This window comes from Manis pentadactyla, chromosome 14, assembly GCF_030020395.1.
Source record: "Manis pentadactyla isolate mManPen7 chromosome 14, mManPen7.hap1, whole genome shotgun sequence".
Taxonomy (NCBI): Eukaryota; Metazoa; Chordata; class Mammalia; order Pholidota; family Manidae; genus Manis; species Manis pentadactyla.
The window spans coordinates 2,580,640-2,594,484 of record NC_080032.1 but is presented as its reverse complement, the minus strand read 5'-3'; the positions used below and the strand labels follow the sequence as shown (position 1 = coordinate 2,594,484).

At 47.7% G+C, this 13,845-nt stretch overlaps 1 protein-coding gene across 10 annotated transcripts in view; it reads right to left on the bottom strand.

Moving 5' to 3' along the window:
* The window catches only part of LOC118918796 (zinc finger protein 337-like), a 124,973-nt gene that overhangs the window by 17,297 nt on the left and 93,831 nt on the right, over positions 1-13,845 (bottom strand). For 3 of the 10 annotated variants that reach the window (XM_057492173.1, XM_057492169.1, XM_057492172.1), the window contains exons 3-5: positions 2,351-2,426; positions 1,867-1,993; positions 1,477-1,572 (exon numbers count right to left, since the gene is read on the bottom strand). The exons of 5 other annotated variants lie outside the window; for them this stretch is intronic. In XM_057492173.1, coding sequence (XP_057348156.1) covers positions 1,477-1,572; positions 1,867-1,993; positions 2,351-2,398 — 271 coding nt within the window. In that variant the 5' untranslated portion in view covers positions 2,399-2,426. Of the gene's footprint in view, positions 1-1,476; positions 1,573-1,866; positions 1,994-2,350; positions 2,428-4,839; positions 5,374-13,845 lie in introns of those variants that run through there. 2 more of the 10 variants (XM_057492171.1, XM_057492170.1) reach the window with 2 other exon arrangements.

The window sequence follows — 13,845 nt, the reverse complement described above, 5'->3', positions numbered from 1 at the left end:
GAGGGCTCATGGGTTAGAGGAAATGGTGTCTGCAACTCCCTTTGACAGCACAAGACAAAAAATGGGCTCTTGGATAATGAGAGGAAAGCTCAGATGGAGAAATATGTCACCAAGAATACAGAGCAAAACCCTAAGTGCTGAGTCCAGGAAGTTACAAAAGTTTCAGACTGTTGGCAGAAAGTATTGTGGGATGTAAACCTAAAAGGCACATGCTACAAAAACATGTTAAATAGTTAATGCTATCAAAAACAAACCTAAAAAATGATACTTTTAAGATCAAAATAGAGTAATTCTTACTACACATTGGAGATTAAATGATAGGATGACCAAGATTTGCTTCAAAATAATCGGGCAGTGGGAGAAGAGGGTGAGAGTGGGAGGAGGCAGGACTGCCCCCAAGAGAATGGAGCCTGGAGACGGGCCCACAGAGCTCATCAGGGCTTCTGCACGTGAGGTCACCTGTACACAAAGAACATGGCACTAACAAAAGGACCATGATCACACAGGGACACATCAAGTCATCAGGAACAAATGCAACAGTTGTTCTGCAGTAGAAGATTTGAAATTCATCTCTGTAATACTGGACGGATAGTTCAGACTGACCCACTCCTGCCAAGCAAAATGGTAAAGACATAGGAATTGAGAAATGACAACAATCTGCAGGATGTGTTCATGGCCGAGGCACAGCGAGGATTCCAAAAGCAGGACACAAGGAGACTTCCAAGCACATGGTAATGGCAGCCACCTCAATATGAGTCGGCTACCACGCTCCCCAAGAAGGGCCTAGGGACCAGTAAGGACAGATGAAGCCTAAAACCAACACCTTCAGCATAACCAGAAGATACCCCACAAATTTACACTTGTCCACAGCCAAGTAAGGGGCATCAGCTCTCAGTAGAATCTCCTGTGATCCCACCACAAGGGCCTGGGGAGGGAGGCCCAGAAAGTACTGGGCACACAGGAGAAGGGAACAGGGGGCCCAAAGGGGAATCCCCATTGCTGAAAGACAGCAAGTCCAGGTGACAGGGGAAAGAAACGTGACAAGCAGTCCCCATGGTGCCCAACTCCAGAAAGCAGCCACCCGAAGGCAGTGCCTCTGGGGCACAAGAGGGAAAAGGAAGGAGAAGTGGCCCCAGAGACAACGGTGGCTTGAAGAAGAGGTGGAAGACAGGACACATGGGGCCCTGAAGGACACTAACACAGAGAAGACACCCCACTGCTGCCTCAGAGAGACGGGTGGCCAGCAAGGCCACAGTGGGAAAGCCTGCTGAGGAGATGGTGGGCTTCCTGCAGGAGGAAGGTGTCAGGGCACCCAGGATACCCTGTCACTCATCCAAGACAACGGTGTGGGAGGCAGGCAGGGCCAGGCAGCCTCAACAGCCACGGTGCGGGAGGACGGCTTCCTGCCAGGGCCTCTGAGCATCCGCCCCCGCCCTGCAAGGCCGAAGGCCAGTGTCCACCCGAGGCTCCCCTCACCTGGACCGGGACCTGGCCGGTGTCTCCTCTCTTCCCTCCAGGGCTCTTCCCCTCGCTCCAGCCACGTGATGAGGTCTGGTTTGGAACAGGGAATTCCTGCTTAGCGGGAAAAAGGAGCAGGTCAGTCTTAAATATAGGCTCAAGGGGCTATTTGCTGGCATGGCAGTGGTCCTGGCTCAGACTGACAGCGGCGTGACCCGTCTCCTGGGCTTGGAGTAGAGGCTGGGGTGAAGCGCCCCACCCAGGGAGCGAAGCCTGCCAGGGGGCAGTGCAAGCAGTACAGGCACTGCCCATCCCCAGGGGAACAGGAAGCTGAGCGCCTTGTTCTCAGCCTGACCTCAGGCATAGTAAGGTGCATGGGAGGTGAACCTGAGGGGAGTCCCCTCTCACCCAGCGACACCAGGTGACTGAAGTTCTCCAGCATCACGTGTCTGTACAGGGTCCTCTGCGCAGGGCTCAGCAGCTTCCATTCCTTCTGCGTGAAATCCACAGCCACATCCTCAAACGTCACAAAAGCCTGCAACACAAACCCAGGCAACACAAACCCAGGCCTGCTCACCAGGAGGCTGCGAGCCACAGCCTGGCCATGTGCAGGCACAGGGGCTGCATCCATCCCCCAGCTTTGCAGGTGACCACCGGGTGTCAGACCTTCCACACTGCAGGCGGTGGTTCCCAGGGGCAGCCTGAGACGGACAGTACGCCTGCCCTCCTCCCCAGCCCGAGGACCTGCCTCATCCCGCAGGGGCTGATCAGGCAGGTCACCTCCCCTGGATGGCTGCTGCCTTGGCCCTGTACCAACGAGGCAGCCACCAGGGCAAGTGAAGGGATGGGTCCGTCCTGTGATGGCAAAGATGGGACATCTGGTACGTCTCACCTCTCTGTTGGCCTTCCAGGGTCCCAGAGCTGCCTTCCTGCTCTCCATGGAGAAGGGAACCCCCCGGAGGGCTGCTCTGTGGGGAGGGAAGAGAGTAAGAGGGTACCTGGGTGCGCCCGCCCCGTGTGAGGCAGGGCTGACCCTCGCAGTGGGGGGCAGTCATGGGCACCAGCACGGCCACCTCCAGGGTCCTGATAAGGGCTCCCTGCTGGTGCAGCTCCATGCTGGTGCCTGGATGTGAGGCTTCAGCGCCACAGGAGCTGAGTGAGGTTTTCTTACCACGCTGAGTGAGAGATGGCCTTGGGACCCCCCAGGGGAACTCCTGCCTCTCAGGTCAGGGACCAGAGCTCCAGGGGACCTCATGACGGCTCTAGCGCCTCTCCCAGCCTCAGGCTCCATGTGTTTAAGTAACCACAGGGCGCAGACCGGAGGCCACCGGTACATGGCGTTGGCAGGATGCACAGCATGCTGCTAACCTCATGCTGAAGCCCAGGGGAGACATGGGCTGGCTAACGTGGGGGGGCCCTGGTATAGAAGCAATATCCCACCCCAGGGGAACCGCAGCCAGCCAGCTCACCCCCAGAACCCCTCCCCCATTTGGGGGGTGTGGCAGCCTGTGTCTGTGGAACTGATGGCAGGTCATACAGTGGAGGCCTCGGGGGTTTCTGATCAGAGGTGAGCAGGCAGAGGCTTCCCCCCAGGACTGCTTCTCACAGCACCTGGCCTACCTCCACCCCTCATACACCCAAGGTCGGGGGCCAAGGCTGGGGCCCAGCTGAGAAATTAGGATTGGAACAGTTCCCAGTATCTCAACGCACCATCAGCACGGGAGGCGGGTGAGCTGTGGTGAACAAGAAGCCCTAAGACACACAGTCGGCCTCACGTGCGGGAGCCGCTGCCACCTGGGTCCTGGTGCAGCAAAGCACCTGTGGGGCACTTTACCGGGAGTCGGTGTGATCTGAACATGAGCCGGACAGAAGGTGACACTAAAGAGTTATTAAAAAATATGGCCACACATGGTGTTATTACAGTTGGGCAGCGGGTCCACGGAGGTTTGTCATACTGTTTTTTCAATTTGTATTTTAAAAATAAGGGAGGAAATGTGGTAGTTTTAACTGTCAAACAAAGTGATGGGTAAAAGGCTGTCATTAGACTGTTCCCGGTACAGAAAAATATACCCATGGCATTGATATACCTAGAGAATAAAGAAAGTGACCACAGAGTGATGAAGAGAGACTACATGACTGGGCAGAAGTATGTACAATTAATTTGGAAACACAAGGCATATTGTCTTAGAGAAACTTAACAAAACTGTTTTTGTAGAACTGGTCAGGAACGAAAAGCAATGAAATTCCATCTTCTGCACAGGAAGTCAAAAAACATTAAAAAAATTTTTCTTCTGATTTCTTTATACATACTTTTTATACCAATAATTAACACTCTTTTATATCCCATCTTTATATACTCCAAAGTCACAATGTTACTCTCCTATATTTACTTTTAGAAGTTTAAATATTTTATGTTTTTCATAGTACTGTAAGTCACTTTTTATTTCACCTTCCCATTATTTATTGCCAGGTTACAGAAATACAAGTGATCTTGAAAAACCTGATGTTGTATCTTGTGAAGTTCTAAGCTCACTTATTGGCACTCGTAGTTATATCACAGATTGCTTACGATATTTTCCAGGGACACACCATGTCTTCTGAGAATAAAGAAAGTTTAACTTTTTGTTTCTTAATGCTTATGCCTCTTTTTTCTTGTTTGTCCTAACAGACCAGCTAGATATTGTAACATAATGTTGAGTGAGGGTGGGTAAGGCTGGACGCAAATGGTTGTTCCTCATCTTACAGGAAAGCACTTTAAGATTCACCCATGCCCTTTGCTATAGTGAGGAAGTTTCTATTCGACAGATGCTGAGAATGTGTCACAAAAAGGTGGGGAAATTTGTCATCTACCACTTGTTTGTTTTGCATCAATTCAGGTGATCATGTGAATGCTTCTTCTTTGCTCCATTCAAGCAGGAAATTAAACTGTCACCTGGAAATTAAACCCATCTTTTTCATAATGAACTCTACTTGGCCAGAGTATATTATCCTTTGCATATACTTAACCACAAGCCTTCACTCTCTGTCTTACTTCGGGTAAGTAGGGAAGGGCCACCGAGGTCTGAGTTGGGCTCACAAGTTCCCGTCACCTAGGAGACCAGGACAGAACTCCTGCTATACGGCCGTGCTCTTTAGAAGCTGCCCCCAAATCTCCTTTCTTGGCCTTCGGGAAGGTCTCAGAACACGGTCTCACTCCGTGCAGTGCTCTGCGCCTCCCCCATATCCCGGGGTGCTAGGGCGTGGTTCCCAGGCTGTGCAGATCCACGCGAATCCTGCATCCAGGTGACCCGGCCGTGCAAGTTGCCAAGGCACCTGCCCAGCGGAGCTCAGTGAGCGCCCCTTACCGCCCCCGGTCCTCGCCTGCTCTCTGCCGCTGCTCACCGTTCTGGACGCCGCCCTCACCTCCACTCGTCCGACCTGTTCGAGAACTCCCTCTCCTCGGGCGTCAGGAACCCTCCCGCCCAGGCGGAGGCTCCGCCGAGCGCGCGGGGAGAGGCCCTCCAGACGCAGCCGCCCGACGACGCCGGGACTCCCCGGGCCGCAGCTCCCGGCTTTTCCCAAAGGCTCCCCTGGCGACTCGCCCCGTCTCCCCCTGGGACACGGACCCCCTGCACCTGCGGCCTGCAGGCGCTTCCGGCCTCAGCAACCCTCCCCCGCCGCATCCGCACGGCCGGCGTCCTCCCCGCTCGGAAGAGCGAGCTGGACAGGGGGCTGCAGGGCCCCTACTCATCCGGGGACGGACGGCGGGCGGGGACGGAGGCTCTGCGTCCTCAGCCGAGCGCAGACGGAGGCTCTGCGTCTCGGCGTGGCCGTCCACCCGAGCACACTACCCGGGATCCCCCGCGCAGGCAGTGATTCCAGGACCCAGAATCCTCGGCGGGAGGCTCCAGGATTTCAGTGCACAGAATCCCTGGTGGGCGGCTTCAGGACGTCTATACCCCGAATCCTGACGGGGCGAGTTCAGAACTTCAGTACCCAGAATCCCCGGCGGGGCGAGTTCATGACTTCAGTACCCAGAATCCTCAGCAAAGTCCCAGGATTTCAGTAAACAAACGTTCCGTGGGCCGTGTTCAGGTCTTCAGTACCGAGAAGCCTCAGCGCCGATTCAGTTCTTCAGTACCCAGAATCCGTGGTGCAGCTCCACCCCCTGGGACCTCACCTACCAGTAACCCCCTTTCGGCCCAGGTCTGCAGTTCCCGAGTCGAGTCCCCAAGCCTCCCGGGCTGCCTTTTGTCTCCGCTTCAAGTGAGGCCTCCTTGGATGGTGAAGCTGCACGGCCTCTACCCAGTTGCTGGGTGGGCGTTCTGGGAGCTGCGGGAGCATCTGCTGCACAGCCGTGCTGCAACTCGCATCTAGGGCCCCACGTTTCCTTCTCTGAGTAACAGTCCATGTCACTCTTTCCCCTTCTGGGCACCTTCTAAAACTACCACTTCAGTACCTCTACAAAGTAAGTTGCCAAACAAACGAAAAGGAAAGGTTACAATTCTGGGCTGATGCAAAGTCTCCCCGGAGCCAGATGGGAATTCAGTGCCCTAAAAACACCGAGGAGAGAACCATTCCCAGGTCTGACACACTGGTGTTCATGATTAATGGGCCCACAGCAGCCCGAGTGCAGGACTTCCCAGGCTGCAGCGGACCCAGGGCATCAGGCCCCTGCAGGTTCTATGAAACCTGCCTGTGTCTGGTGGTCCCTGAGCATCCAGTGTGAAAATCAACCCCAGCTTGACGCACCCAGGAACAGGACCCAGTAAGGGAAGCAAATCTGGCAGGAAGAGTTGGGAGTCAGCAAACCAGAGCTCGCCACACACGTGTCCCTCACTGGCACGTGTTCTCAGAATGTCGGCTAGTGGGAACTCCCCACCTGAATGATTACAGTGCAAAAGTCTTTTTAAAAAGCTCTCCTATCCTAAGCCAGAGAATTTCAGAGTTTTATGGTAGCTTTAGTTCCCTTTTCCGTTACTTTAACAGACCTGGAACACCATTCTCACTTGACAAATGGGGAAAATGAGGTACAGACATTTGGAACCCACACACACTTCAGGAAATAGGCAGTGCTTGAGTATCTGTTCCACAGCGAGAGGGGTGAGAATCTTATACCATCCCATCCCTCTCAGCACACCGGTTCATCTACTCTGCTCTTCCCCTGGAGACATTCTGGAGCCATCACGGGTTAAGGATCAGGTTAGCAATCCCTGGAGGCAGGAAACAGAGAAAGAGCAGTTCGGGGTATGGAGGTGTGTACAGAACCTCAGATGGGAAAGCTTGACTTTGAAATACCTGTGAAGTACACAGGTGGACATGAACTAAGGCATCTGGGTGTCTGGCCTGGAGTATGAAATGAGCATGGGTGGCTAACAAAAAATGTCCATATGAAGCTCCTAGAAGGACTGTCTTCCTTTCCCCACCTCATCACACAACTAAGCCAGAGAAAAAAGCATATTTCACCAAATGCAAGATGCTACTGACCCCAAACAAATGACAGAAGAACAAAAACAACTCAAAATCTAACAAATACTAGTGAGACAGGGACCATGGGCTTAGTCAGAGTAGGGTGAGGGCCTCTGGAAAAAGCAAGGCAAGATATTTACAGTCAAAGCAATGTAACAATGTAAAGTCCCTATCGAAATTCTGTGTTCAGCAGTATGCAAAGACAAGGTCACACTAATTCTCTAGGGTAAAGATACCAGACTAGGTATATAGACACCTTCAGTGAGATCAGTTAAAGGTCAGAAGGCCAGGAGCAACTTGGCCTGGAATGCTTGAGTGTTCCGCAAGGGTGTCTCAGCATAACCCGTGACTTCACTGTAAACAGCCTAGCAAACAGACAACAACCCAGCCCACCTTGAGGACAGGGCAGGTGGTACAAGTCCACACCCTAAGCCCTCAATTCCCACAAATCCTGAAATGCCTGTAAATCCCCTAGACAATGCACACCCTGGGCACTCGTGACCCCTCCTGGCGTGAGCCAGGAGCTCGGTCCTTTCACTTTATTTCTAAGTAAAAGCCTGTACCTAGCTCTCCTACCTTGAGTGTTTGTGAAGCTCATTCTTCAGCTTCGTGAACAAGAACCCTGGGATCAATAGGACAGCATTGATTTTAACAAGCACCAAAAATTCAGAGATGTTACAATTTGGAAAAAACGATTCATCTAAAAAGATATGAAAAACAGTATGTGTAAAATTGTAATATTTCCAGAATATTTCACCTGGCTTTAATACATCTGCATATCAATAGGTGTTCAGTGGTGGAAAGGAGTATGGCTTTAGTGCATTTGCATCATTCATCAGGGGTGGAGAGAAGTTCATCTCCATATCAAATGGTAACTACCTGGGCAATGAGGGGCTTATCTGTACCTGAGAGGTGTGGGGAGGGCCAGTTTGCTTCTGGTGGAGCAGAAAAGACAGAGGGGCCTGACTGCAGTTTGTAGGTAATAAACGGACTTTAAACTTTATTTCCCCATTTGACTGATTTCAGTTTTTAGAGGTACTTTGCCCCAGGATTTTCTATCCACAGACTTACACCTAGCACAGTTGGCAGGATTCCTCTGAGGCAGAAATCTGTCATAATGGGTGCGACTTTTAGGGGGGCTGCCCCAAGAAATGATGAGGAGAAGTGGCACTTGTGCTGAGGGACATGGGTCTACACTTGTGTAGTTGTGGAGGCCCCACCACCGCTGCTGGCTGCACCAACCCCGGCCCGTGGCCCGAGCCTAAGGCTACTGCTTCTGCCGCTGCTGCTGCTCCTGCTGCCAGCCAGAGCCTGGTCACAACTATGGAAAAGAGCAGAGGTCCAGGTAACCTTGATAGAGAAGCAACTGACTGCTGTGTACCACACCTTGCTGGCTGCAGGGCTCATCGCAGAACAGCTACGACCAAGGTAATAACCACCTATGAGAGACTGGACTCAAAGGCCACAGAGTGCTGTGGCACAGACACCTACTGTATATCATGTGATTGCCCATTTGCCTTTGGCATCCCCAGGGAATGAGGAAGGAGATCATTGGCCTGGTGCACTGGCTAGAAGGAATGCCTGCCTCTGAGGTGGCCCAAAGACTACATCAGCATTTGTTGCACGTGGGGCAAAAGACAATGTGGGCTGTAGCCCATTGATGGGGTGTGCCACTGACCTTTGAAGATGTCAGCCAAGCCTGGAAGCAGTGCCCTGCACATTGTGCAGATCAGCAAACCATCAAGAGGGACCTACAGCATCTCTTTACAGCCTAAGGCAAGTTGCCAGTGATTAAGAGTGATCAAGGCACCCACTTTATTGGACACACATTGGAAGGATGGGTGAAGCAATTAGGAATAAAATGGATGTGGCCCTGGACATTTCAACACATGGACTGGTGAAGGCTGCCCCTTCTGGCACCTTTGGGAAAAGGCCTGGAAGCTGGCCTCCTGTGTATTCCTGGAATAACAGCAAAGTGGCCCCCAAAATCACAGTTATTTGCTTCTACAGTCCTTGTGTCCTGGATGGGCCACCTGGCTGCAGCAGCTGCAGCATGACTGGAATGGACGACCTTTGACTTAATCTGCTTGGGACTTTGAATCTAGCTGAATCCTCTGGCTTGAGAATTATCATGATTGTGTTGCTGTTGTCAAGAAAAAATGCTTAAAAAAAGGCTTGACTTTGTCTAATGTTTGGTAAAAGTTTTGTGAGCAATCAAGCATGGTTGTTAAGAATGAGTAAACATGTTAGTCCATTCTTGAGTTCGGTGATTCTGCTGCTGTTTTGTTCCTTCAGTTTTTCCTTTGTTCTTATATTCCACAGATGAGTGAAATCATTTGGTATTTCTCTTTTTCTGCTTGGCTTGTTTCACTGAGAATAATACCCTCCAGCTCCATCCATGTTGCTGCAAATGGTAGGATTTGCCCTTTTCTTATGGCTGAGTAGTATTCCATTGTGTATATGTACCACATCTTCTTTATCCATTCATCTACTGATGGGCACTTAGGTTGCTTCCAATTCTTGGCTATTGTAAATAGTGCTGCGATAAACATAGGGGTACATTGGTCTTTCTCATACTTGATTGCTGCATTCGTAGGGTAAATTCCTAGGAGTGCAATTCCTGGGTCAAATGGTATGTCTGTTTTGAGCATTTTGATGTACCTCCATACTGCTTTCCACAATGGTTGAACTAATTTACATTCCCACCAGCAGTGTAGGAGGGTTCCCCTTTCTCCACAGCCTCGCCAACATTTGTTGTTGTTTGTCTTTCGGATGGCAGCCATCCTTACTGGTGTGAGGTGATACCTCATTGTAGTTTTAATTTGCATTTCTCTGATAATTAGCGATGTGGAGCATCTTTTCATGTGTCTGTTGGCCATCTGTATTTCTTTTTTGGAGAACCGTCTGTTCAGTTCCTTTGCCCATTTTTTAATTGGGTTATTTGTTTTTTGTTTGTTGAGGCGTGTGAGCTCTTTATATATTCTGGACGTCAAGCCTTTATCGGATGTGTCATTTTCAACTATATTCTCCCATACTGTAGGGTTCCTTTTTGTTCTATTGATGGTGTCTTTTGCTGTACAGAAGCTTTTCAGTTTAATATAGTCCCACTTGTTCATTTTTGCTGTTGTTTTCCTTGTCCGGGGAGATATGGTCAAGAAGAGGTCACTCATGTTTATGTCTAAGAGGTTTTTGCCTATGTTTTCTTCCAAGAGTTTAATGGTTTCATGACTTACATTCAGGTCTTTGATCCATTTTGAGTTTACTTTTGTATTAGACAATGGTCCAGTTTTGGGTTAGACAATGGTCCAGTTTCATTCTCCTACATGTAGCTGTCCAGTTTTGCCAGCACCATCTGCTGAAGAGACTGTCATTTCGCCATTGTATGTCCATGGCTCCTTTATCAAATATTAATTGACCATATATGTCTGGGTTAATGTCTGGATTGTCTAGTCTGTTCCATTGGTCTGTGGCTCTGCTCTTGTGCCAGTACCAAATTGTCTTGATTACTATGGCTTTATAATAGAGCTTGAAGTTGGGGAGTGAGATCCCCCCTACTTTATTCTTCTTTCTCAGGATTGCTTTGGCTATTCGGGGTCTTTGGTGGTTCCATATGAATTTTTGAATTATTTCTTCCAGTTCATTGAAGAATGTTGCTGGTAGTTTCATAGGGATTGCATCAAATCTGTATATTGCTTTGGGCAGGATGGCCATTTTGACGATATTAATTCTTCCTAGCCATGAGCATGGGATGTGTTTCCATCTGTTAGTGTCCCCTTTAATTTCTTTTAAGAGTGACTTGTAGTTTTCAGAGTATAAGTCTTTCACTTCTTTGGTTAGGTTTATTCCTAGGTATTTTATTTTTTTTTTGATGCAATTGTGAATGGAGTTGTTTTCCTGATTTCTCTTTCTGTTGGTTCATTGTTGGTGTGTAGGAAAGCCACAGATTTCTGTGTGTTGATTTTGTATCCTGCCACTTTGCTGTATTCCGATATCAGTTCTAGTAGTTCTGGGGTGGAGTCTTTAGGGTTTTTTATGTACAGTATCATGTCATCTGCAAATAGTGACAGTTTAACTTCTTCTTTGCCAATCTGGATTCCTTGTATTTTTTTGTTTTGTCTGATTGCCGTGGCTAGGACCTCCAGTACTATGTTAAATAACAGTGGGGAGAGTGGGCATCCCTGTCTAGTTCCTGATCTCAGAGGATAAGTGGGGGGAGAAAAAGAGGGGTATTAAGATTAGCATCCATAGCGGGGTGGGAGAAAGGAGAGGGCTGTACAACACAGAGAAGACAAGTAGTGATTCTACAACATTTTGCTAAGCTGATGGACAGTGACTGTAAAGGAGTATATAGGGGGGACCTGGTATAGGGGAGAGCCTAGTAAACAAAGTATTCGTCATGTAAGTGTAGATTAATGATAAAAAAAAAAGCAGTTCCTGTGTGGTGACCTCCAATGAGTTCTACACAATGATATAAAGGGCATATAAAAGTGTAGGCAAAGGGTCTGTTTGTGTTTATACAGAGGATCAAAGCCTAATTGGGCTACCCCGAAAATGAACTAAGATACGATATGAAAAAGAACTTCCAACACCAGCACTCTCTGGAAGACTCATGCCAGAAGATGATCAGCAAAAAAAAAAAAAAAAACCCCAACAAAGATCCACGCACTGCCACAGGTGTAGATGCACTCATCCCACCAGTTCCTGGACTTGCCATGGGAATGATGAAGGAGATATCTAAGCTGGCCTGTGCATACAGTAAAACAACAAATTTGACTGGATCTATACTGCTGGAACTCAACCAAGAATTAGGAGAAGTGCAAATTGTAGCACTCCAAAATCTTACAACCACAGACTATTTACTGTTAAAAGAACATATGGGATGTGAACAGTCCCCAGGAATGGGTTGTTTTAATTTATCTGAATTCTCTCAGACTGTTCAAGTTCAGTTGGACAATATCCACCACATCATAGATAAGTTTTCACAAATGCCTAAGGTGCTTAACTGGTTTTCTTGGTTTCACTGGAGATGGCTGGTAATTACAGGTATGCTTTGGTTATGTAACTATATTCCTATTATGTTAATGTGTGCACACAATTTAATTAGTAGTTTAAAACCTATCCATGCTGAAGTTACTCTACAAGAAGATATGTCAAAGAAATAATCAATCTCCCCAGGTTTTCTTCCACCTGCTACTTCTATAGCTTTTCTTCTTCCTTCCTAATTACAACCCTTAAATAGAATTCGTGCCATATATTGAATTTACCGAGTATCATAATTCTTCCAAGTGGTAAAGACACCTCAAGACAAATACTGGGCATAGAAGCCACAGGGCATAAATATGCAAAGAAGTAAAAAGCTAACCTTTTCAAACAATAAGGCTTCTCTCTCACTTACTAACTCTACATTTCCCTGTATGGCCTCGGAAGATGACCGGTTAGCCAGAGACGGGTAAGATTCCTCAAGGGAGGAACAACCTAAGACAGGCACAGTCGCAGGGGGGGCATCAGGTGAGAAAATGGGGATCAACAGAGGTGAGGCTTAGAACCTCGCCCCCCCCCCCCGTTCTGAGAGAAATCTTCTGCATACGTGGATGTTTTATTGCCCTGGTCTAGCTTGGATTAACACATAGTCTACAGGCACACACCTGATCATCTACATTTGCTCTCTTACAACACTAAACTATATTTTCTACCTTTATCTCGTATCTACCTACCACTTCAGCATTTTATTAAATATAATAATAATAAAGAGAGAAATGTGGTATCCACATATAAATCAAGTTTAAAAATCAAATGAATATTCATATTTGAACTGTTTATAGTTCATAATGCATGAACAAAACCGAAAGCTTCTGTGATGACTGCCCTTGCACTGTTCACCATGTAACTTATTCACTATGTAAGAATTTGTACTCTATGTAAGAAGTTGTTCGTTATGCATCAGAAGATTGGAGACTGACGAAAATTAGGCTTGGGGTTGATTAATGATTGTGCATTGAGTATTGACCCCCGTATACAGAATTTTATTGTTGTTAACAACTATTTGATCAATAAATATGAGAGATGCCCTCACAAAAAAAAAAAAAAAAGGATGAGTAAACAAGTGTAGAAACATATTTTGTGCTTAGTGAGAGATTGTGCTGTGAAGTATATTTACCTAATCTGCATAGACTGTATCCTCTGGCTTGAGGATTATCAAGATTTTATTGCAGTTGGTATTGTATGTTATTACATTGGCCAGAAGAGGGGGAATGAGTAAACTGTAAGGCGAGATTTCTGGAGGGGTGGTCTGTGTGTAAAATTGTAATATTTCCAGAATATCTCACCTGGCTTAAGTACATCTGCATATCAATAGGTGTTGAGAGGTGGAAAGAAGTATGGCTTCAGTGCATTTGCATCATTCCTCATGGATGGAGAGAAGTTCATCTCCATATCAGTATGTAATTACCTGGGCAAGGAAGGCTTATCATACCTGAGAGGTGAAGGGGGGAGGGCCAGTTTTGCTTCTGCTGGAGCAGGAAAGAGAGAAGGCCTCAGATTACAGTTTGTAAACAATAAACGGATTTTAAACTTTATTTCTCCCTTTGACTGATTTTTTAGATGTATTTTGCTCTAGGATTTCCTCTCCCCAGACTTACAAACAGGCAGACTTTTCACTGGTAAGAGATATTTAGACTACAGTGAACACACAGTAGATGTTTGCTTCTGTAACTTTTAATTGATATAATTTCAAATTTATAGAAAAGTTGCAGTAGAATAGGACAAAAATTTCTTAAATACCTGTTTCCCAGCTAACATCACCACCTGTTCTCACTCTGCCCCAATAAGCCCATTTTATCATTTCACTTCTACCCTCACTCTTTCTCCCTTATTTCAGATTATATTTCAGACTTTGTGCCCTCTTGCCCTAAAGACTTCAATATGTATTTGCTAACCCCA